Source organism: Rhinopithecus bieti, unplaced genomic scaffold (assembly GCF_001698545.2).
Source record: "Rhinopithecus bieti isolate Rb0 unplaced genomic scaffold, ASM169854v2 scaffold_7648, whole genome shotgun sequence".
In the NCBI taxonomy this organism is placed as follows: Eukaryota; Metazoa; Chordata; class Mammalia; order Primates; family Cercopithecidae; genus Rhinopithecus; species Rhinopithecus bieti.
In genome coordinates, this window is record NW_016805609.1 from 1,395,418 (window position 1) to 1,421,026 (window position 25,609).

Below are 25,609 nucleotides of genomic sequence, written 5' to 3' on the forward strand. Positions count from 1 at the left end.
TTTTTTTAAAAAAAAAAAAAAAAAAAAAAAAGTGACTCATTTCTTTTTTTTGCAACATAAATAATGTTGTAAAATCAGAAATAAACTTGCTATTATGGCCCTAGTTTGAAACAAGTCTTGATGCCTTCATTTTAAAACTTTTTCCAGTTATGTAAGTGATATGTTCAATGCAGAAGAATTAGAAAATTCAGAGACATGAAATGAATTAAAATGCCCTCAGCCAACTTCACAAAGGGGAGGACTACTAACATTAAAGGTTTACTATCTTTTAGACCTTTTTCTAAGCACATACATTGATACATGTCTGTATCTATGTATGTATTTCAGAAGCTACGAGCACTTTCAGTACTGACTATCCGGCCAAGTAGATAAAATTATCTCCGTATTTACAGACAAGAAGAGAGAAAACAGAGTGTCCAAGAAATTGGACATTTTTTTCTAGGTCACACAGCTGGTGAATGCCAGAGAACTTAGTAACTAAGTTCGTGGACTAAAATCCGACCCAAAGCTGAGGAAGGAGGCCCAGCTCTGAGGACCCCATAGCACCCCTAGAATCAGTGGGTGCAGCAATATGGTTGCTATAAGATTGCCATAAAGATTTGGAGCTATAAGTAGAGTCTCGGTTACCCCAAGTTATTAATGTCCCTCACTTTTCACTTTGTGCATCTTGCAATATCTTCTCGAGTTCCCTTTAAAGTGCCAGAGAAGCAGATTATTCCTCTGGATGGGTTTCGGTGGTGCCATCTGCTAGCCTGATGTAGAGCTGCAGAGAACAGGGTTGGGTCTTAGTTTCTGATGTGTTTCATCTACTGATGGCGTGCCTGCCTCTCCCCACACCCCTTTCCTATTTACCTCCCCTACCTCCCCCCGAAAAAAAACACTCTAGAGAGAGCACAGTGTCTTTTGCAGAATGTGTGCTATTTCCTATCCCAAAGTCCAACCAGGTCTTGATTTGTTCCTGCAGCTCAGTGGAAAATTTTCTGTGAGTTTGGGTTATGAGGAGGAAAAGAAATGCATGTACTGCTTCAAAAGTTTCCTATCAAAGTCAGATGAGTCCCCCCCACACACTGACAGTGTTCTCCTTACCAACTCCTTTCATCCAACCATAAGCTCCTCGGGCAACGTTTGTCTGAATCAAACTTTGCTGAATTTTTAAAAATCAATACTTGGAAGGTTACAACTCTGGACACGACTAAACCTCAATACACATCCTTTGGGTCAACACATGTGATTTTGCTCTACCAATCTGAACTATTCACTGGTGTTATTTGCTCTCATTCATCAGGAAAAGAAAGTTGTCCTGAAGAAATCAGTGAGTTTAATGTCATCACATTCTCAAGTGAATTTTGAGAAGAAAAACAAACACTGGAGACTGTCTGAACAAGAGAACACATTGGCACAGAGGCTGTGATTAGCAAACGCTGATCAGGAATAGCATTCTTACCCCACCAGCTCTGCGTAAATTTTGTCATTCACTTTACCAGCTAGTGCCTTGAGAGCTAAATGTCATGGACCTGTGTTAAGTTTGTAATCTTAATTTGCCCCTTCTCATAAGTCCACATCTTTTCCTTCATTCACAGCCCTTCCCCCTTGGCAAAGACAAATTTCTAGGGTTCCCCTTGGATTTTGGAGAGTTTAGGCACCGGGTCCCTGTGGGAACATTACTGTTAAGGTGAAAGGTACTTTAAGAACTATTTTGTCCAAACTCTTTTTCTTTTCAAAAAATGAAGAAACTGAGGGCTGGAGAAGAATGGGCCTGCTCAAGCTAATTGGTGGTTAACTAGGCTGGAACCTGAATAGAAGTTCAAGAAGGAGTCAACCTGCAGAAAAAAAAAAAATTATTATTTTTGAAATAGGGTCTCACTCTGTCACCCAGCCTGGAGTGCAGTGGAGTGATCTTGGCTCACTGCAACCTCTGCCTCCCAGGTTCAAGCAATCCTCTCACCTCAGCCTCCCAAGTAGTTGGAAGTACAGGCGTGTGCCACCACACCCAGCTAACTTTTGTATTTTTTGTAAAGATGAGGGTTCACCATGTTGCCCAGGCTGGTCTCAAACTCCTGAGCTTAAGTGATCCACCCACCTCAGCCTCCCAAAGTGCTGGGATTACAGGCATGAGCCACTGAGGCCAACCAACCTTCGGAAAAAGATAGAAAATTAGTTCAGAGCTTGTTATGTGCCTGACTCTGTGGTTGGATATTTGTAGACATTATCTCATTTAATCTCCTCAATATCTTACAAGACAGGTGTTTTATAGATAAGAAAACTGAGACTCTGGGAGGTTAAGTGATTGATATGGTTTGCCTGTGTCCCCACCCAAATCTCATCTTGAATTCCCACGTGTTGTGGGAGGGACCCGGTGGGAGGTAATTGAATCATGGGGACAGTTCTTTCCCATGCCTTTCTAGTGATAGTGAATAAGTCTTGCAAGATCTGTTAGTTTTATAAGGATGAGTTGCCCTGCACAAGCTCTCTTCTCTTCTCTGTGCCTGCTTCCATCCACATAAGATGTGACTTGCTCCTCTTTGCCTTCTGCCATGATTGTGAGGCCTCCCCAGCCACGTGGAACTGTAAGTCCATTAAACCCCTTTTCCTGTGTAAATTAACCAGTATGTCTTTATCAGCCATGTGAAAACAGACTAATACAATGATATATCCAGGCCCACCTAGCTAATAAGTGATGAAAATGGGATCTGAACTCTGGTCTGTCTGCCTCCAAGAAACTATTCTATTCAGAAGAAGCTGCAAACTAGAAGCCTAGAGGTCAAATCTAGTCCACAGTGGTGATCTGTCTGGCTGTGGAGTGGGGTTTTCATTTTATTTTGTTTTAATTTTGAATTAATTGTCAGCATTGACAAACTCAAAGATTTCAAATAAAATCTAGAGTCAGATCCTCTTGATAATTTGCTAAATACAGAGACGTTAGGCCTCGTATTTGTTTGCCAGGGCTGCCCATAACAAAGTAGCACAAAAGAGGTGGCTTAAAAAAACAGAAATTTTGTATGTCATCATTCTGGAGGCCAGAAGTTCATGATCAAGGTGTTGGCAGGGCTTGTTCCTCCTGAGGGCCGTGAGAGAGAATCCGTCCTATGCCTCTCTCCCATTTCTGGTGGTGTGCTGGCAATCTTTGGCATTCCTTGGCTTGTAGCTCTCTGCCTTCATTTTCACATGGCATTCTGTGTGTGTGTGTGTGTGTGTGTGTGTGTGTGTGTGTGTGTGTGTGTGTCTGCATCCAAATTTCTCCTTTTTATAAGGACACCAGTCGTTTAAATTAGAGGCTCACTCTACTTCAGCATGACCTCATCTTAACTAATTACATTTGCGGTGACCCTATTCCCAAATAAGGTCACATACTGAGATACTAGAGGTTGGCACTTCAACACAGGAATTTTGTGTGAGGGATGCAGGGGCACACAGTTCAACCCATAACAGGTCTGACTTCCCACATAATAGCAATTGATGAAGCTGAGTGACAGCTGCCCTTTTAGACAGGGGTTTCTGTCTCTATTTCACAAGAGGCCGCACCATACCCAGCCCACTTCTGCATTTCCACTACCTGCCTGGCTTTTGTAGGCACTGAAGTTTCAACCCCTGTTCTGTGCTGCGTCTTCTCAGGTTATTAACTAACACAAGAGGACTGCACACCTGGGTGGTTTTTCCAGCACAGGTGAAGGCTGTGCTGACATCTGATCCCCCGTGGTTACAGGCAGAAGGTGGTCGACTGAGCTCACAGTTAAAGTTGCTGGTAGAGAAGAAAGCAAAGCTAAAGGGGTTGAAGTCATCGGTCCATGTTCTTTCTAACCATTGGAACATACCTGGACATGCTGAGATCGGGGTTCTCACCTCTGACTGTTGCATCTTTGTCCAGCCCTTGATGTAGAGTTCATATAGGAAGAAGGAAAGGAACTCAGAGGGTGTTTGCTCCTGAGTGATGGCAGGGAGGTTAAAAAAAAAAAAAAAACCACCTGGCCTGCTTTCTTAGCCGATTTTTCCTTTAATTGAAGTTCATAATGCTAATTAGTTCTGTAGTTCTAGCAGAAATGACATAGGCACTTCAGCTGACACTCAAGGAAGAAAGGCATATCCACCAATAAAAGGCAACTTTAAAGACTCTGTCTTGGTCCATTCAGGCTGCTATAACATAATACCATAACCTAGGTAATTCATAAACAACAGAAATGTATTTCTTATAGTTCTGAAGTCTGAGAAGTTCCAGATCAAAGTGTTGGCAGATCTGGCGTCGGGTGAGGGCCTGTTTCCTGGTCCATATGGCACCTACTCATTGTGCCCTCAAATTCCAGAAGGGGCACGCTAGTAAGGGCACCAATCCCATTCCAAAACCTAATGACCTCCCCAAAAGCCCCATCTTCTATTACCATTCCCTTGGGGGGTTCATATTTCAATGTATGACTTTTGAGAATTTGTGAGTGTCCCACAGATACTCAGATCATAGCAGTTTCATTCTCCCAAAAAGAGACTGTAGGTTGAGGAGGGCGCTGCCCAAACTCATATTTGGAAATCTGATTCCATGAGTCCTTGTAACTTGGCTTCATCTGGTTTGATTGACATGTCATTTGAAATCATTAAGAGCACTTAAGCCAAACTGAAAATATGTGAACATGTGACAGCATGCCATTTTCCTCTGCAGGTTATTTTTGAAGTTGCTTTCAATGGTCCCAAAGGAGGCTATGTTGCCCTGGATGATATTTCGTTCTCTCCTGTTCACTGCCAGAATCAGACAGGTGAGCATTCTCTATCTGTCATTGCATTTTGGGATGTTCCTGTTTCAATAGATGTTTGTGGTTAGAACTTGTTTTAATTGCTTTTAATTTTCATATCTTTCCCCTTCTCTCATCCTTCAAAAATGATTTAAAGGTCATTTTTTCTGGAATATTACTCTTTTTTCCCCCTCACAGAGGGAATCTAATGTTTCTGATACCATCAGCCAGTTGTCCTATCTTAGGAAGCTTTCATCTTTCCTTCCCAGGAAAAGAAAATTAAATAATACTAACTTATTCTCACTCCATTTTTCTCTTTAGAGGATATCTTGGGCCCATAAATGGGTAGCTGGGTAGATGGACAAAGCTCTCACAATCTACTGAATAGAATAATATATTTTAAAAACGCTTTCCAACAGTATGTATCCAAAATTTATAAATGTCCTTATGTTTAAAGATATTAGTATTTGGTAGACATCTCTAGATAGTTTTAGCTAAATAGCATGTGCTCTTGATTAAATTACTTTCCACTTCCAAGAAGAACCCTCAAATTATTTTATCATGATCAGTTTTGTAATTTCATAAATTTGATGTTTAAAATGAGAGAATTATTTTACTCTGTAGAAAAATAGGTAAGCAAATTGATTCAAAGTGAATTAGAAAGCAAATGTTTTATAATAAGAAGGATAATAATAATGATAACCCAGATATATAAAATTGACCTTACTATTTAGTGAATTTGTTTCCTTGAGAGACCAAGGGAGACATTATGGTCACCCCGCCTTATTAATGAGCCCTTATTCTTGGTTATGTAGCATGGAAAGTAATTTATGAACTTGGCGTTTGAGGTCTTTCACTTAAGATAGAGTTGGTTCATAATTTAATATGATTTCAGATACATTCTACAAGTCAGGGGACTAAGAAATTTTTTGGGGGGGAGGGGAAGGTGAACTGGGGGTCTCGCTCTGTCACTCAGGCTAGAGTGCAGTGGTGCAGTCACAACTCACTACAGCCTCAAACTCCTGGGCTCAAGTGATCTTCCTATCTCAGCCTTCTGAGCAGCTGGGACTGGCTAGTTTTTTGTTTGTTTATTTTAGTAGAGATGAGCTCTCACTATGTTGTCCAGGCTGGTCTTGAACTCCTGAGCTCAAGGGATTCTCCCACCTTGGCCTCCCAAAGTGCTGGCATTACAGGTGTGAGCCACAGTTTACATGGAAAAATATTTTCGACTTGAGCTAAACTGTTACTCCAAAACTAAACAGAAATCTACTAATCTGCTGAAATTGACTACTGGTTTTCCTAATTCTAATTTTTAAAAGGTTGTAAAACTGATAGAACCAGACTAGATTTACATACTTTTAAATGATTTAATCCAAACAATAATCAAAGATTAAAAGAGTCTCTAAATTTGATATAACACAGAAACCAACATTGTTTTACTTCTCTACATTTGATTCCTCTCTAATCCTATAAGTTAATATTTCAATTACATTCATAGTAATTTCACAACCTCTTTATCATTATTTTTAGACAAGGTCTTTTCTCTATCACTAGGCAGTGACACTGAAATTTATATTGCCTTGTTTTGTCTATGGGAGAAGAGGTGTTTATCTAATATCTGCACTGGGCAGAGGGTGGGTGAAGAGGCAGCTGGAGGTAAGAGAACCAACTGAATCACCCAGAAGTAATGTTCAGAAATGCTCCTCCTTTTGAAAAAAAAGAGAATTTGTGTGAGCTCTTTCCTACTACACAGGTGGTGTGTCTGGTGAAAGGAAAAGAAAGCGTCCAGCAAAACAAGGACCATGTGTTAAGAGGGCTGTTGACCCCTCAGTCTGCAAAGTACAGACTCCTTCTGTGCAGGAACTTCCACATATATGAGTTCTTATACAGTTAGGTTAACCAAGGCTCCATACTCATCTTCAGAACTTCCCACTAAGCCAGTTTGGCTTTAAATGGTTTAATTGCATCATTGTAGTGTTATGCTTAATCCACCAGGAATGTGGATTCACATCCCTATTCTGCCACTTCCAAGCTATGTGGAATGGGTCATGTTACTTAACTTCTTTGAGACTCTATTTCCACATCTATAGTAAAGATGGAAGAATCTGTTTCACAGAGTTGTTGGGAAGGTTAATGAATTAATGTCTGTGAAGGCCTTAGCACAGAGTATGATACACAGCAAATGCTTCATCATGAGACAATATTATTTACTTTATTTTCAAAACATGCCCACCCATCCCTGGAGAACAGTGGGTCAGACTGCAACTAAAGAGAACCAGCAAAGGGTACTTGCTTGATGATTGTGTCACTGGAGCCTGCTTTATGTCTTTCATTGAGCAGCTGTGGGCCAGATTGAGTCTTTAGAAGCTAAGCCTTTTAGTTTTCATACTTCATCTTACATTTCACAAATAGTTTATGCCCTTCTGTTTCATAACAGGTGCCAACATTTTTTCCTTATCTTGGTTAACTCCAGACTTCTTGTCTCTGCTTTTCCCAGCTGGATCTAGCATTTTCTTCTCTCATCTCCCTAATAGGCTGAGACAGGAATCATTTCAACATACGAATCATCTTGTTCCCACCATCTGGTTGGGTTTAGAGTTAATTCAATCTAGTGGACCTGAGACCCATCTCATAGTCACAGATGCTCAACAGCAATGTCATGTGGCCCTCCAATGAACTGCCCCCCCTCCCCAGTGCTTCCAGAGGACAGTGAGACCACCCCCCACTTCCTCTCCATCCCTTTGACCCCTCACTCTCCCCCTCCACAACCACATTTGTCCCAAATTTTAGAAGATGGGAGCAAGCCTTCCTTTTGGTCTGTAAATATTTGAATGCCTAAGAGGTGATCCCATTCACTTCTAGGAATCCTGCCATAAGGCCCAGCCTCAAACTGAGAACTCTACTGCTCTGCCATATGCAGACCCAACCTCCTTTCTGGGCTTGGGTCCACCCCACCCCAGGCCAGGGACTGGGTAGATCCTAACACTCATGGGTACGCCTCTCAGAGAATCACTACCTAAATCCCAATATCGGTCATTTACTGACAACACACTGCCCCGACCTCTTGTCTATTTGGAAACCCAGGCCCAATTGCTGCCTAGGCTACAGCTAAGGTTGCCCCAGCCTTTCTTATCTTAAATGCCTCCAAGGGTCTCCACAGCCTAGTCAGTGAGTCTGGCCCTTGTTTCCCCATAGGTCTTCAGTGTGGTGCCAGGTCCCATTGCCTCTCCTACCCAAGCCAGCTTTGAGCTGTCTCAGCCTGCTCTTGGGCGGGCACATGCTGAAGTAAAACTACCCTGCAAGGTTGGCAGTGTAGAGAACACAATGCCCCTAGTATCTATCTTTTAGCGCTCTAGGGGCTGATAAGCCTTTTAGATCTGTGGGGCTGATGCTGAGTTTCTCTCCATGAACTCCATGGAGCAGAGGAAAGGATGAGAAATGTTCCCAACTACTCTCAAACTGCAACACATTCCTGCTAATTAGATTATCTTCAAAGCTTCTCATTTCTAAAAAGTTCAAATGTCAGAAAGCAAGTAATTAAAGATTACATTATGATGCTTTTTGGTAAGTTGCTTAAAGGGGATTTAGTTCTTTTTTTCTTGATCACCAACAGATGCTCAGAGGCTTCCAACTGCCTCTGATTCCTCCCTACGCTTCAAATACATCATTACACTTCCCAGCAGCTCAATTTGTGATCTGCCCTTTACTAACACCTCTGAAACAAGCTTGAAGCAAAGGCTCTGCACTCATTCAGGTCACAAACAGGCCTCTGGCCCCATCCTCAGGAATCAGACACTGTCTCACGGCAGAAGCAGCACTCTAGGTGAAAAAGATTTAGCCCCTGAGTTAGGCTTTCGAGATTTTTTTTTTTTAATCAGACCTCCTCAAGACCCCAGGAAAATCCATTTCAAATCTATTCATTAGCAAAATATTATAATCACATCATCAGAAAAATATTTTCTGTATGACTCAGTCTATCACCATGGAGAGAAGTGATCCTTGCTTACTTTTAAGTTTTTTTGATAGGCATTTTTTTTAGTGTAGTTTTAGGTTCACAGCAAAATTGAGAGGAAGGTACAGAGGTCTCTCATAGTTCCCTTGTCTTCATATACATTACTGTCCCCCAGAGTCCACAGTTTACATTAGGGTTCACTCATGGTATTGTATACTCTATGGATTTAGACAAATGTATAATGATATGTATCCACCATTGTAGCATCATACAGAATATTTTCATTGCCCTAAAAACCCCCTCTATATTCAGGCCAGGCATGCTGGTGCACACCTGTAATCCCAGCACTTTGGGAGGCAAAGGAGGGTGGATTGCTTGAGTCCAGGAGTTGGAGACCAGCCTGGGCAACATAGTGAAACCCTGTCTCTACAAAAAATACAAAAATTAGCCAGGCGTGGTGGTGCATGCCTATGGTCTCAGCTTCTTAGGAGGCTAAAGAAGGAGGATAGGTTGAATCCAGGAGGTAGAGGCTACAGTGAGCCAAGATTGCACCACTGCACTCCAGCCTGGGCCACAAAGTGGGACCCTGTCTCAAAAACAAAAGACAAACAAAAAACTCTGTTTTGCCTATTCACCTCTCCTTCCCCCCAACCTGTGGCAGTTACTGTTCTTTTTACTGTCCCCACAGTTTTGCCTGTTCAAGAATGTCATATAGTTGGAATCATAGAGTATGTAGCCTTTTCAGACTGGCTTCCTTCACTTTGTAATATGTATTTAAGTTTACTCTGTATCATTTCATGGCTTGATAGCTCATTTCTTCTAAGCGCTGAGTGATATTTAGTTGTCTGGATGTACCACAGTTTATGTATCCACTCACCTACTGAAGGACATAACTTGGTTGCTTTCAAGTTTTGGTGCTTATGAATAAAACTTCTGTAAACTTTCACGTTTTTATGCCACCTTCCACCCCCTCCCACACATCTATTAACTGAGTTAAGATTCTCTTGCAGTTGCCCAGGAGCACTGCTTTAAGATTCATTCCTTCTTCTACCCTCTCTAGCTGGGAGAAAGAATGAAAAAAAAAAGGAGGCTGTGAGGGAGAAGATTCATTCCTGATGAAGAACTAACTGACCTACTCTTCTCTTCGTGCATGGCACTTGGCAGTGCCACCCCATTTCCTGAGTTAGATGGCCATCTGTAGATTTGGGATTTTTATTTGTTTTTTTATTACCCAGTAGCAGAGGGGTGACTAATACTGAATACTTTAATGAGGTTTCCTGTGGTCTCAAATATCCATGGGAGAATGTCAAAGGATCCTTGTTTGTGTAACATCTTGTTCATTTTTTCACAGACTTTATCTTCAGGGCTTAAAGATATACCCTGGTGCTGACAGAATCAGGCAGACCAGGGTGTGGGCTAATCTACCCATCTTAGAGCATTGAGAATTCTCTTCATTTCCTCTTCTCCAGTCTGGCTCATCTGGATTTGCTCCTGGTGCACTTCCTAGGGCATATCCCCTGAGATACAATCAGGTTCTAGTTATACAGGAACACTTTTTACCTAATTTTTTTTTTTTGTAATGTGTTGTTAATCAGTTACTTTTTAAAATTTAATTTTCTTGGAGCTCTAATTTTCTATCATTTCAAACTCGGGCATAATTTGCAGGAAAACTACAAATAACTCCTATATACTCTTCACCCAGCTCTACAAATTAACATTTTGTCATGTTTGCTTTATCTACCATTTAAGAATAGGTTGCAAACATCATGCCCCTTTACCATTAAATATTTTAGTGTGTATTTTATAATCAAACACGTTCTTCAGCATAACTATAGGATAATTATGGAGTTCAGGAAATTTAATACTGATACAACATTATCAACTTACTTTCAGTCCGTACACCAATGTTTCCAATTGCCCCAATAACAACCTTTACAGATATTTGTTCTTCTGGACCAAGATTGAATCTTGCATCCCTGGTAGCATTTGGTTGTCATGCGTCTTTCATCCACTTTAATCTGGGTCAATTCTTCAGCCCACCTGAATGCTTTCTTGCTTTAGAAATTGACAAATTGAGAATACAGTAAGTTTTTATAGTGAGCTCTTTCATCAGCTCACTGCTCCTAGAGCTCAAATGTTTCTCTAGAGATAATTTTCCAGTTATTCAACACATGTCCTCTCTCCATAATCCTGGATTGTTAGACATGTGTGTCAGCATGCAGAGAAGAATCACACTTGGCTGCACCGAATGTATCCCAACTGCTACAGTCACATCCCCTCTGTTCTAAGAGGGCAATCTGAACAGCGTGATTTACAAGCCACTTGTTAACAGGATTAAAAGTTATTCTCAAAAAAGCAGAAGTATTTTATTTGTATAAAGGTATGTGGTGCAAGTACAGTTTTGTTACAGGCATACATTGCATAGTGTTAAGTGAAGATTTTAAGGTATCCATCCTGGAGTAACATACATTGTACCCATTAAGTAATTTCTTATCTTCCATACCCCCTCCTACTCCCTCAGCCTTCTAAGTCTCCACTGTCTATCATTCCACTCTCTGTATCAGTGTGTACACATTATTTAGTTCCCACTTATGAGTGAGAGCATGCAGTATTTGTGTTTCTGTGTCTGACTTGTTTCGTTTAAGATAATGACCTCCAATACCAACCATGTTGCTGCAAAAGACATAATTTCATTGTTTTTATGGATGAATAGCATTCCAGTTTCTATGTACATATGATACTTTCTTTATTCAGTCATCCGTTGATGGGCACTTAGGTTGATTCCTTATCTTTGGTACTGTTAATAGTGCTGAGATAAACATTCAAGTGCAGTATCTTTTTTGGTATACGGATTTCTTTTCCTTTGAGTAGATACCCAGTAATGGGATTGCTGGATCGAATGGTAGTTCTATTTTCATTTTTTTGAGAAATCTCCACACTGTTTTTCATAGTGGCTGTACTAGTTTACATTCTCACTAACATTGTATAAGAGTTCCCTTTTCTCCACCTCCTCACCAACATCTGTTAATTTTTGTCTTTTTAATAATAGCCATTCTAAGATATCTTGTTGTAGTTTTAATTTGCATTTCTCTGCTGATTAGTGATGTTGAACACTTTTTTATATACCCATTGGCCATTTGTATGTCTTCTTAAAGACCAGAACTCTTTTATGTTCCCTCCAGGCTATCTGGGGTGAGGTATTTATAGAACAGGGTAAATAATACCAGAACTCGGCGAAGTCAAGGCAATAGCAGTACCCATGACAGATCTGTGACTCTTTGACCTGCACGATTTAAACTGAGTGATGACTTTCTTCAAGCAGATCAGCTCCTACTACTGATGGCAAAGTAGACAGCAGCTGTGCTTCTGACACAGAGGTTGAGCAACAAAGGAAAATTGTTTCTGTAAAACATCTAAAATCTTCATCTTAGAGACAAATTGAGTCCCATAAAATATCTTCCTTTTCCCTTTTTTTATTTTAAAACTTTTATGAATGAATTGTGAATTGTGAAGAAGTATATGAATAAATGTTCACAGTCATGAAAGGAAATTTCTTTTGAAGTCGGGTACTTCATTTTTATAATGTGAACAGTGCTCCTTTCTCCCTTCCCTTTAGAAAGGAAAAGAACAATTTTCCTGTCATGTTGAAACGCTGGTTTGATGCTAACCTGTCAGCAAGCCCTTTGGGTAAAGATATTTAGTTGTGTTTTACTTCTTCGGTCTCCCCTGGCACAAATGTGTATATATAAATATCTGTCAACCAGTTGACGTAGTCCTTTGAGATCTTTGGGACTGATTGTCATTAACTTTGCTTGTCCTTTGCTCAGAACTTCTGTTCAGTGTCGTGGAAGCCAGCTGCAATTTTGAGCAAGATCTCTGCAACTTTTACCAAGATAAAGAAGGTCCAGGTTGGACCCGAGTGAAAGTAAAACCAAACATGTATCGGGCTGGAGACCACACTACAGGCTTAGGTAAATCAGGGATCTGTCTATGTGGGGATACCTTGGGTTGTCGTAAGCTTTATTGGTCATTCCTACGTCATACCTGCAAAGACACTGACTTAAAGAGAAAAGGTAACTGTGAAGAAGCAAAGACAATCAGTAATCTTGTGTTTGACAATTTTTTTAAATTGAAATTCAAGTTGTTGTGTTAGCAGACCTATTTGCTAGTTAATTAAACAGGCAAATCCTTGTAAAATATTTAGGAACTCACTTTAGATGCAATACCTTTAAGGAAAAAAAATCTGTTGAATTGTATTTATATGAAATCTCCAGAAAAGACATATTCCCACAGATAAAAAGAAGATTTCAGTGGTTGCCAGGGGCCGTGGCAGAGGGAATAAGAGTGTTTAATGAGTATGGGGTTGCCTTTGGGTGATGAAAATGATCTGGAACTACGTAGTGGTGATGGTTCCACAGCATTGTGAATGCTCAAAATGCCGCTGAATTGTACACTTTCAAATGGTTAAATGGTAACTTTTATACCATGTATATTTTACTATAATTTTAAAATCTATTGTGGAGGGGAAAAGCTATTTAAAATGTTGAGTGGACACTTGATGGATATTATTTACAAGGAGCTTTTGGAAACAGGAGTCTGAGTGTTCCTTGTGTAGGGATTACCTATTAATTTAATGATAGACTTTGTGGAGCCCAACCCAGTGGAGACAAGTGCAAAGAGCTTGATCTCAAGGAGTTCAGTGTCTCATTCATTTATTCAACACATATTTATATACTGGAGACTGAGGTGAGTTTACCACGGAGCTGGTGAAGCTTAGGTTCCAGGGCCCCTGCCTTGTACCAGCCCTGAGAAAGGCCTTGAAAGAGCCCTCACAATTTCGTGCTTGTAATTTTGTATTCTTTTCTTAGAGGTTGCCTAACCTGTAGAAATAAAGGCCCTACCGAATCTATTCTGACCTTGGGCTGATTAACTGGAAAATCATCTCTAGAGAACCATTTGAGTTCTGGGAGCAGTGAACTGATGAAACGGGGAGCTGTTTAGGGACAAAAAGACTCACCATACTCTCAGTCTGTCAATTTTCAAAGTAATAAAACATTCAAGTGGACTAACTCCTGGGGAATACAATAGTGAACAAATCTGAAGTGAATCTCACCTTCACTGGCAGACAGTCTTTTCAGTGGGCAAGAGAAACATTAGACAAATATATACACAAACAAACTTATAATCACAGGTTGTGGCAAGTGCTGTCAGGGAGGAAAAACTTTTCCTCTACCCTCTTAAGTTCCATGTTTGGACCTGAGAATTAAAGTGATGGAAGACAGATTAGCAAGAAAAAAACACAAATTTTATTCAGTATTTTTACTTGTACTTGGGAGCCTCCATAAAAACAATGAAGACCCAAAGAAGCAGATAGGCCTGAGAGCTTCAATACCATTTTAAACAAAGGATAATAAAATTGTGGAGAAGTAGCAAGACAAAAAAAAAAGGGGGGGGCGGGTTAGGGGCTTAAGTTTCCAGGGGCAGTAAATTGTGGGAAAGTGACTAGGAAATATATGAAGGAAACTAATGGAAGATGAGGGTTATGTTAGTAGGTTTGTTTGTACAGATCCATTTTGGTGTCAACTCTCAGTCTTTAGTGACAGAATGTTCTTCCCTTTCTGGGACAGGGAGAACACCTTGTTCGTAGGAAATTTTATGACCTGCTTCTAAGTATAATAGAAAAGGGGAGGTCAAAGGGTCCTTCCTGCCTCTGCTGTTTCTCAAGTGACTTTACCTCAAAATAATCAAAATGCCAAAGTGACATAGTTTGGGGTGGCATGTTCTGATCCCCTTCTTTCACAGTACAAAGAAATGAAGAGAGAGCTCTGAGAGAGAATAGAGGGAAGAATCTAATTTTGGTTTAGCATTCAGGGAAGGTTTCTCTGAGGAAAGCTGCCGTTAGCTGGGATAGTGGGCGTGACCCAGGCAGAGGGAACAACATCTGTGAAGGCCTCGAATTTGGAAAGAGCTGGTCACACCACAGAATAGGAAGGTCTGTATGGCTGCACCGTGGGGAGTAATGGTGAGGAGGAGAATGGAGGAAAATGATGTCAGAGAGGGAGATAGATCCTGGGTGTGGCAGGCCACAGGAAGCATTTGGAATTTTATTATAGAGGACATGAGAAGCCACTGAGAGGTTTTAAGCAGAAAAATACACAGATGAAACTTAGGTTTCAAAAAGGTTGTTCTGGCTGTTGTACGGCCACCCATAATAGTCTGCTCAGGCAGCCATAACAAAATACCACAGATTGGGTGGCTTAAACAACAGACATTATTTCCTCACAGTTCTGGAGGCTGTGAGTTCAAAATCAAGGTGCCATCAGGGTCGTTTCTGGTGAGGGGTCTCTTCCTAGCTTGCAGATGGCCACCTTATCATGTGTCCTCACATGGCCTCTTGGTGTATGGAGGGAGAGAGAGCTCTGGCATGTCTTTCTCTTGAGTTAAATAACTGGGTAAAACTAAACGGTATACAAAGACTGAGGCACCCAAAAGAAAACTGACATGAGGAGGAGCAGAAAAAAGAAAGAGAAAAAGAGGGTGGGTTTTGTTTTCGTTTTTTTTTCTTTTTTGCCCAGGCTTTCCAGGATACACGAACTCATTTTAAATTGACCATGGGGATGGTGGGAGGGGGAGGTTCCTGATTTTATTTTTCTTTGTTATTTAGAAGGAATAAGGGAAGAACACAGATCTTCAGCACCTGGGAGGATCCATCTGATGAAAAACCTGCTCTTCAAGGGCAGGTTTAACATTTGACCAAGAGAGGAGTAGACTCTGCCCAGACACAAACTTCCACAAAGACTGCCAGGCCAGCCTGAAATCCTGCCATCTCTATAGGCCACTAAAGAGATAATAAGAAAAAAAATCTGCTCTGGGCCTTCCATTTACTATGGTTCAGTCCTCGGAATATACAATCTAAGTCAGATGGTTGACCCAAGCAGCTGGTATCTCCAAGATGATTTCATCCTTTTTGTTTTGTGAAAAGTGTAAATCCTAATTAATGACTGAAATCTGGGCATGTGCTATAGAAAATCTGTACTGGTTTATAAGGTTTACTTAGAATTAAATGAGGTTTCATTTCAATGAGGCACATGGATGTTTTCTGTCACTTAAGCCACAGACATTAGAAAATGCTTTCTATCATTTAAAGCACAGCTGGTAGTCTTTGCTGTCTAGTTCTACTACTTTAATCACCTTTTACCACTTGCTAATCTAGATTAGATTATTTTGCATTGCTGATATGCTTTATCTTGTTTGCAGGGTATTACCTGCTAGCCAACACAAAGTTCACATCTCAGCCTGGCTACATTGGAAGGCTCTATGGGCCCTCCCTACCAGGAAACCTACAGTATTGTCTGCGTTTTCATTATGCCATCTATGGATTTTTAAAAATGAGTGACACCCTAGCCGTTTACATCTTTGAAGAGAACCATGTAGTTCAAGAGAAGATCTGGTCTGTGTTGGAGTCCCCAAGGGGTGTTTGGATGCAAGCTGAAATCACCTTTAAGAAGCCCATGCCTACCAAGGTACAGTAGAGCCAATTTGTCCTGTGTCCATGTTCAGTTGCTGGACTAGTTTGTGAATGTCCATCTAGCTACTGTCAACTGGTGAGATATTATTTTCCTTTTGTTCAGGCCTACGGCCTCACCCTCACATCCTACTCCCAGCCATATACAGATTAGTCCTTCAGTTACTTTCTGTTTTCTGGGTCTCTGAATCACAGCCACCTAGAGTTTGCTTTTTGTTTATCTCTTAAATTCCCTGAGACTAATCCAAAGACTGGGAGTACATGTCCAAGTTCAACAGTTGAACTTTAGTTTGAAACTTTAGTCATAATTCTGTCTCTCTCTCCTCTTTCCCTCTCTCTCAAATGCACATACACACACTAGTGGGAATGCTAGATTTTGAAAAGGTGAAATCAGTGAGCCTGGTTCTGCATTGAGGCTTTAAGGTTAACAACCTAAGGCTCTAGCTGAACACAGGATGAGAAAGTCCATTAAAAAATATAGAACCAACACCGCCCTAGCCAGAGAGAATTTACATAAGGTAACCATCAGCATCTGATTTTGATAGAAATGAGAATATAAAAAGAGATATTTAGTGCAGCGGGAATGGAAAAGAAAGCTGTAATCTCTCAAGCTTAGCAACTCATAAACTTAAAGAAGTTTTACAGATGCAATAAATTCTGCCACTGCAACTCAGAATGAAACCAGTGTGGAAAAAATCCATTTTGTTTCAACCTGTGTCAGTCAGTCGGCAAATATCTCTTGAGTATCCTGTCTGTGTAAGAAAGGGTCCCAAAGAAAAATAAGAAAGTGCTGTCCTTCAAACAGATAACTCACAGAGTGGTAGCTCAATAAACATTGTTGAATGAAGGAATGAATGAAGGAATCAATCAATCAATCAATCAGACTATCACATTCCAATCCAGGAGTTACCTGAAGTGCAGGCTCCCCTGGGGAAGCTGCAAACTTGGGGGAGCAGTAGAACCTGCACAGACATTCATAGCCTGAACTTCTCTTGGTTACAACCATCTGGATAGAATCATAGCTGTGTCCATCTATAACTTCCTGCTAAAGAAATCTAGTACACCACTCCTATCACAATGTTGCCTGGTTACTTTTAGTCCATTACAAAACCTGCCAGGACATCATTAAATCTTTACCATGGTTAATCAAAGACCTCTGAAAATTTTTTGTTTCCATTGCTAGGTAAGAAGAAAAACTATTTTCCATTGCTAGGCAGGAATGGCATGGCAGCCTCCTTGACTTACTGATTTCTAAAAGAGTTAAACTAATTTCTAATACCTCTAGCAGAGTAGAAGCATCTACGTTTTACCACAATCTTACAGAAAAGTCTTCTTTTTATTTGTATGCTAATTAAGTAGATAGTGTTGTAAGTATTCCTTGTGTAATTCTATCAGTCTTTGATCACCTAACTAAATTGAGATATAATGCTCAGCTCCCTGGATGAGCGAGGAAGCAAACAGGTGTTTCTGGTACCATGTTTCTACCCTTAACTTAGACTCTTGCTCTTTAAGCTCATTGCCTAGACAATATCAAATAATTTTTGAATGAGCCTTTCTTCCTATAAATGTCATCTTATAGATGGACTCTTGCAGCAGCATTATTGAACTCTCCTCTTTGATTTATTAGTCCTGGAGAAATCCAAGTTTCTCTGCACCTCTTAGGGATCCCAAAGGCCTAACTTGAGTTCCCATTACCAATTATTTAACTCTTGCAAGTAGTTATAGTAATACACACATACATGCATGTACACACACACATGCACACACACACACACACACAAATACCAGAGTCCCAAAATCAGGGGTGCACCAAAAGTAATGGAATCTTTGTTACACTCTATGTCCTATTTTGCTGATTTTTTTTAAAAGGAGGATATAATAAGCATTTTATTTATTCATTTGGCTTTATTTATTTATATATATATTCATCCATTTTCTTTACTCACCCAGTGTTTATTAGGTACATGCTCAGTACAAGGAATATAAAAATGAGGCTCAGATCCTACCCTTGAGGAAGAAGAGATCACAGATGGTAGAAGATTAAGATACATAAGCAACTAATTACCATGCAATGTCATGTAAAGCCCACGGAAGGGCTACATAAAAAGATAGAGGAGTAGTTTTACCAGTTGCTGTAAAAAACAATGGCAAACAGAGACCCAGCTGAGCCACTGTTTAGACGGTTAAAATTCAGGCCATGGTGGATTCTAACTCCTGCTCATCACTCCACTCATTTCACCCCACCCCACTTTATCCTCTATTAACAAACATGGGTTGTTTAGGAATCTGCCCATTCCTTTATAGTGAGTCTCTGCTTATACCTGAATTGGTGCACACCTCCTAGCAGATAACAGTGCCCCTGGGAATTTGCCCTTTTCTTTTCTGGAGGCCAACTACCAAGCTGCCCAGCAACTGCACAGTTCCCCACAACCACTTAGGGAAAAATGGATCTAGACCCAGTGGGGGCGGAGGAGTTCTTACAGCACTCAGAAAGAACGAGTTATGGATTCAACCCCAGTGCAGATGAGGAGACAGTACAGTTCAACACTAGAAAACTCTGGCTACCTGTCTCAAAGTGGCCCTTAGTTCTTGGCAGGTCCCTGTTACACAGAAATAGCTTCTCAGAGAGTAAAAGACCATTTGACATCCACCATAGAAATATGCATTGGATAAGGCAGGAAACTGAAGTTCACTTACTTATATAACATATACAGGTTGAAATAAACACACAAAAATATATTTAAGACAAGGGATAAAATGAGAAGTCAGAGTTTCCCTCACTAGTCCCTACTGCTGAACTCAAAATTCTACTTCCAGCCAGGTGTAGTGGCTCACACAACACTCTGGGAGGCTGAGGCGAGTGGATCACCTGAGGTCAGGAGTTCGAGACCAGCCTGGCCAACATGGCAAAACCCCATCTCTACTAAAAAAAATAAAAAATTAGCCAGGCATGGTGGCACGTGCCTGTAATCCTAGCTACTCATTAGGCCAAGACAGGTGAATTGCTTGAACCCAGGAGGTGGAGGTTGCAGTGAGCCAAGATCACGCCACTGCACTCCAGCCTGGGCAACAAAGCAAGACTCCATCTCAAAATAAACAAACATTAAGACTAACTGCCTCATTTGGTTGGGTGTGGTGGCTCACGCCTGTAATCCCAGCACTTCCGAAGGCCAAGGCAGGCATATCACCTGTGGTCAGGAGTTTGAGACCAACCTGGCCAACATGGTGAAACCCCATCTCCACTAAAAATACAAAAATTAGCCAGGCTGGGTGGTACACACCTGTAGTCCTAGCTTCTCAGAAGGCTGAGGCACAAGAATCGCTTGAACCCAGGAGGTGAAGGTTGCAGTGAGCCAAGATCATGCCACTATATTCCAGCCTGGGTAACAAAGCGAGATTCCATCTCAAAATAAATAAATAAATATTTAAAATTCACTTCCACCTCTTGTTTTCTGATGGTTTTCTTCCTGATTCACTGATGGCTTCCTCTATAACTCTAAATATATTTCGACCTCCATTTCTTGATTCATTCACCTTAACTGTGTTGGCTGACTCCCTACTATGAAAGAGAAGGAACTTACACTATTCCTTCTATTCTTCCTGCTTTTTTCTCTCTTCCTCATAATTTTCGTTTTGTTTTATTTTGAACATTTTTCTTGGTTCTACAACTTTAGTACACTAAACCATCTATTTTTGGATCCATAAACTTTAGACAATGTCTCTTGACACCCCACCATGTTAAAATGAAGAAATCTCCCCGACCCCGCTTTTCCCTTCACCTCTCTTACCCCCTTGACTTCCCAAATTCTCCCAGATACACAATTACTGAACTTTCACATTGTTATGGCTTAGAACATTTATATTTCTACAGTTAAGCCTTCTGTGCTTTGCTTGTGGCATGATTTCCCTATGAGGCCCCCCTTGGCATTTTGAAGAGGACAGTTGTGCCTTTGTGGTGAGAACATTTATCACTTTCCTGGATGTTTAGCATCTGTGATTATTGCAAAAACCAAAATTATTTCTACACATTTCCAAATGGTCCTAGAGGTGTCATCCTATCCTTGGATGAGAACCATTGGTCTTTAAATTGAATCTGACAATTGAAATTAAAAACCATCCTCACCTGCCATTCATTCTTGCTCCCTGCAATCTGTCTCTGTCCAGCAGTAGAGTTAACAAGCTGCAACCCTCCCCTGCAGGGACCATTTGGCTTCCTTTTGCTCTTAGAGAAAAGGCATGCTCTAGCATCAGCCACCTCCCCAGGTTTACGTCTTGCATTTTCCATTCTAATCACACTGAGCAATCAGTTCCTGGGACACACTCTGCTCTCTCCTACCTTGTATTATTGCATTCCCTGTTGCCTCTGCCTACACTCTTCTTATTTAGATCTCAGCTTAAACCTCACTTCCTCACAGAATCCTTCTTTGACCCCACTCTCCATGCCTATACAGCATGGCGAGGTTAGGGTTCCCTGGTATCCTATGCTTCCCTTCCATCATCTTGGAGATAGCATAACATAGTGATTAGGAGAACAGACACAGCCATCTCTCTAGTTTTAAACCCCAAGTCTGCCACTTGCTAGCTTTGCAATCAGAGTCAGTTTTCTTAATTTCTCTCAATTTTCCATCTGGGACCAAAAACCTAGCAATGTACTTGGCACTCAGTTGGTGCTCACTAATTGTCTGTTGACTGATTGTCACATTCTGACTTTTGAGCAGGGATTATTCACCTTCATTAAAATCACCTGGGGAGGGCCAGGTATGGTGGCTCACACCTGTAATCCCAGCATTTTGGGAGGCAGAGACAGGTGGATCACCTGAGGTCAGGAGTTGGAGACCAGCGTAGCCAACATGATAAAGCCCCATCTCTACTTAAAAATATTTTAAAAATTAACCGGGCATGGTGGTGCATGCCTGTAGTGTCAGCTACTCGGGAGGCAGAGGCAGGAAAATTGCTTGAGCCCAGGAGGTGGACAGAGGTTTCAGTGAGCCAAGATTTGTACTCCGGCCTGGATGACAGAGCGAGACTCCATCTCAAAAAAAAAAAAAAAAAAAAAAAAAAAAAAAATCACCTCTGGAGCTTTATAATGCTGATGTCCAAGTATTACCCCAAACCAAGGAAAGCAGACCCTGAGATGGAGACTTATTTACAAGAAGTTTATGAGGTTTGCTCTTGGGATCACCACTGAAGGAAGGGAAGGAAAGGAAGCAGGATCAGGCGATCAGGCAGGAGAAGCTGTCAGGCTGCAGTGCATTCTCAAGGAAGTCTTCAGCTGACCTACAGGGAGCTCTGAAACTCGTGTGGCCTTTCAGAGTTGTCCTGGGTTGAGCAATGTTGTCTTTACAGTCCCATATTGATTGGTCATTGGATGCTGGCTACCTCAGGAAGAGGGTATTGCCTTGAAATGCCCGGCAACTTTCCACAGATGACTTAACAAGTCGAGTGCTGTCCACTGGCTACACTTTCAGCAACTGGGAGAATAAGCCCTTATTTCCTGAAGGATCAGTTGGGTGGTGCATCTACTCTACTGATTAGGTCAGAACTTTTGCTGTGGGGCCTGGGAATCAGTATTTTATAAAGTGCACCAGGGTATTGTAACATCCAACATAGAGAACTATTGCTCTGAATAACTACAAAAGTTATTTTATAAAAGCATAATATTTTATAAAAATATAATATTTTACAAAAGTAGTATAAAAGCAGAAAAGAAGAGAGCAATAAGAAAGACTGTGTGTTTCAGGCTCATATGCAGCTGAGCTGCACTGAAACTAGGCATGGTAGCCCAGCAGATTCTGTGGCAGCCAAAGGCCTGTGCAAGGATGTGTCTGTGTAGTGTCCCTGCCCAGGTCCCCCTCCCTGAAGTGCTGGGAGATGTTCCTGTGACCATACAGCTGGGTAGGAACAGAGTTAGATGAATGGTCTTCCTGCCCCTAGGTAGCTTTTTCACTGTGAGAGACTCACCCCTGTCAAAGCTTCAGAGATCAAGAGTTTTCCAGAGTTATGACACCCAAACCTAGGCTATTGTTTTCCACATGTGGTTTCTGTCTACAGAGAGTACATGTTTCTCCAAAAATTCTTGCCATTGAGAAAGGAGTTTTAAGTCACAGAGCATCCAAATAAGCATACGGCCAACACTTGCTAGCTGTTACAGTCTGTCTGGAAGCTTCATATTGGCTGTTCTGGATGGTTTAATAACTCAGTATCGACTTTACTTCCAGATTGATGACAGTTTAAGAGAATTTTCTGAACCTATTGAGCTTAGCATACATTTTTTAATAGTTGGAATTTCTAATGACTGAGTCCTGAAATGAACTTGCTGGAACTTCTAGAAGGTTCAGAGTTCAACCTGGGTCAGAACAAGGGACAAGCTGGCCGTTTTATCAAGTACCTACTTTGTGCTGGGCAGCACATGCTCTCTTGTTTAGTCCTTAATACGCTACAGTAACACCAAATTTAGGGGAAGAAACTGAAGTTTCAGGACATTTAAATAGTTTGATTCCTCCTGTTTCATTGCCACTCTTCCCCAAATTCCAGATGAAGCCCTTTAGTGACACCCCTAAAATTCATCTCAAACATGTCCATTTCTCTCTCTCCAGCCACCACCCTAGTCTAAGCTGCCATCATTTCTTACTTAAACGACTTCAATATCTTTGTAGCTGGATCTTCTCTTCCACCTTACTCTTTCTATACTCCAGAGAGAGAGAGATCAACAGCCAGAATCATTTCTTTGAAATGGAAATCAAATCTTGGCCCTCCCCTGTGTGTAACTGTTCTATGGCCTTCAGAATAAAACTTCATCCCATACTGTGGTTTTTGAGGTCCTGCACAGTTGGATCACTCCCCACTTTGCTGGCTTCCTCTGCTTTCATTCTGCCACAATCAGAGTCCCAGAGTCCACATAGTCACGTGGGCCTTCTCTCTGTTCCTTGAGTCCCAAGGCCTTTCCTGGCCCAGGGCCAGTGCTTTGCACAGGGGGTGCCTCCTTCCCCAGCCATTCCCATATCAAGCTGGCTCCCACGCTTCTATCCCAGGTCGAGTGCTTCCTCTCAGAAAGGAACATTCCTGACTGCCGCCCAGTTTGTAACCACTTTCTTCATACCCAGATTACTCCTCATTAGTTTGTCCAGTTTATTTTGTGTATAACATCCCAATCTGAAATGATCTCATTTGTTTGTTACTTGTTCATTGTCCATTTCTTTTCCTGTGAAGATATAGCATTCATGAGGACAGGGACCTTGTCGGTCTTGTTCATCTCTGTATCCACAGCATCTAGCACTGTGCCCTGGTGCAAAATAGGTCTTGAGTAAAATTCTGTTCAATACATTTTGTTTTTACCTATGTGGTCAATGAATAAAAGAATGAATGAGTAGACTTTCTAAGGTTGGGAAGTGGCAGAGTTGGGGTCTGAATCATGGTCTAGTCAACTCTGAAGCCTGCCTTTTAGTGCACGGTATCTTTGGGTGGCCAAGGTCTCTCTCCAATCTTGGGGAAGGCCTGTTCTTGTGCACCTGGAGAAAATGAGGTTCCTCAAGCCTGCCTTGGGGTGTAGGTACCTTTTGTTATTTAATTCTCACAATACTCCTGTGAGGGAAGTAAAGTATTTCTTTTCAATGTCCTTGACATTTTAGAATGCAGTCTAGCTCAAGGTCTCCCAGATGATCTAGTAGAAACGAATGCCTAAACTAAGAGCCTGGCACACATGTGTCGCCTGCCTATGCTTTGTGACCTCTGAACCCATTTCTAAAGCGTGTCAGGTATGATTCTTCAGGGCCCAACTCAAAGACAGGACCTATTTTCATGAACATTATTTCCACCTCTCAGTGAGTTGTCACACGGGACCAGAGCGGAGGTGACTGAGCAGCAGCCCATGCAGAACTGTAAAGATGTCCAGCCTTTCAGCTTCTCTCCTCTTATTTCCCTCACTCTTGATGGCTGCCTTCTGCCTCCCCTGTGCCTTTCTGATGGCTCACTCTGGATGTTGCTTTACCTTGCTTTCTCCTATTTGCATTTACCCAGCCTGTTTTAAGGACAATGGGCTGATTATTAATAACCCCTTGCTGTCTTCCCTGGGTAGTTTAATCTTTGGCAGAAACTATAGGGATGAAGCAATGCTAAGAGTTTCCCTTAGACCATTCTAGCAAAGTAGCCTTACAGACAGATTCTGTGTGATATTATCACAGCTGCCAACAACAGGCTGTTGTTGCACACTCTCCAGCACTTCATTTGATGCCACAGCTCCCTAGGAAGGAAAGCAGTCCAGCACCATTTAACAGATGAGGAACGCTCAGGCAGAAAATTAAGGACATTGTTCAACATTACACAGCTATTAAGTGGCTGAACTGAGAAGCAGATCCAGGTCTTTTTGACTCCAGAATTGATGCTTTTTACACTAAGCCTAGTGTAAAAAGCCCTCCCAGCCCTCGCCTGGCTGACATCAAAAGTGTAGGAGCAGGTGAGAAGGGGAGTCCAGCCCTAACTCTCAGGATTCCTGAAAAAAATTTAGACTTTATTTTTAACCTTCTGGTGTTTTAGTTTAGAAATAACTTTGGCTCCTAGGAGGGGTCAAAATTCAAGGTGCTTTAACATAGACAAAGGAAAGCTGTGGGTTAGAGGAAAATGTAGCATAATGCATAAGACACTTAGCTGTGGGTTAGAGGAAAATGTAGCATAATGCATAAGACACTTAGCTGTGGGTTCCCTGGCACTTATGGCATTACAGTTTGAGCTAGTTATGTAACCTTTCTGAGCCTTACTTTTCTTTCATGTGTAAAATGGGTATACCAGGAGTATACCCATATATCCATAGTATATGGTAAAGATCAAAGACAATGCATCATATAAAGTTCTTAGCATAGTACTCACACATATCATTTATTAAATCTAGCTGAGCAGAGAAAGACTAATGAATGTTTTTTTCTTAGTCCTGATCCTCATAAAGTTTTATAGACAACATCTCTTTAATACGTGGATAATTCTACACCCTGATTTTTGCTGTGAAGTTCTTTAAACTAAAAATCAGGTCAGAGTTAAACCTTTATTTTAACAAGATGAGACTTTCTTAAAGAAATGGCTGCTTTTATACAATTATAAACAGCTTACAATAAAACTTTAATGTTTTAATTTTTTTTCTTTTTTTTTTTTATATTATACTTTAAGTTCTAGGGTACATGTGCATAATGTGCAGGTTTGTTACATATGTATACTTGTGCCATGTTGGTGTGCTGCACCCATCAACTCGTCAGCACCCATCAACTCGTCATTTACATCAGGTATAACTCCCAATGCAATCCTTTCCCCCTCCCCCCACCCCCGTGATAGGCCCCGGTGTGTGATGTTCCCCTTCCCGAGTCCAAGTGATCTCATTGTTCAGTTCCCACCTATGAGTGAGAACATGCGGTGTTTGGTTTTCTGTTCTTG

The 25,609-nt window shown here is 41.2% G+C and overlaps 1 protein-coding gene across 1 annotated transcript in view; it reads left to right on the forward strand.

The window, feature by feature from the left end:
• MAMDC2 (MAM domain containing 2) overlaps positions 1-25,609 on the forward strand; it is a 181,368-nt gene that overhangs the window by 86,131 nt on the left and 69,628 nt on the right. The window contains 3 exon segments of the mRNA XM_017873066.1: positions 4,646-4,739; positions 12,495-12,638; positions 15,925-16,190. Of these exon segments, the coding sequence (XP_017728555.1) occupies positions 4,646-4,739; positions 12,495-12,638; positions 15,925-16,190 (504 nt within the window).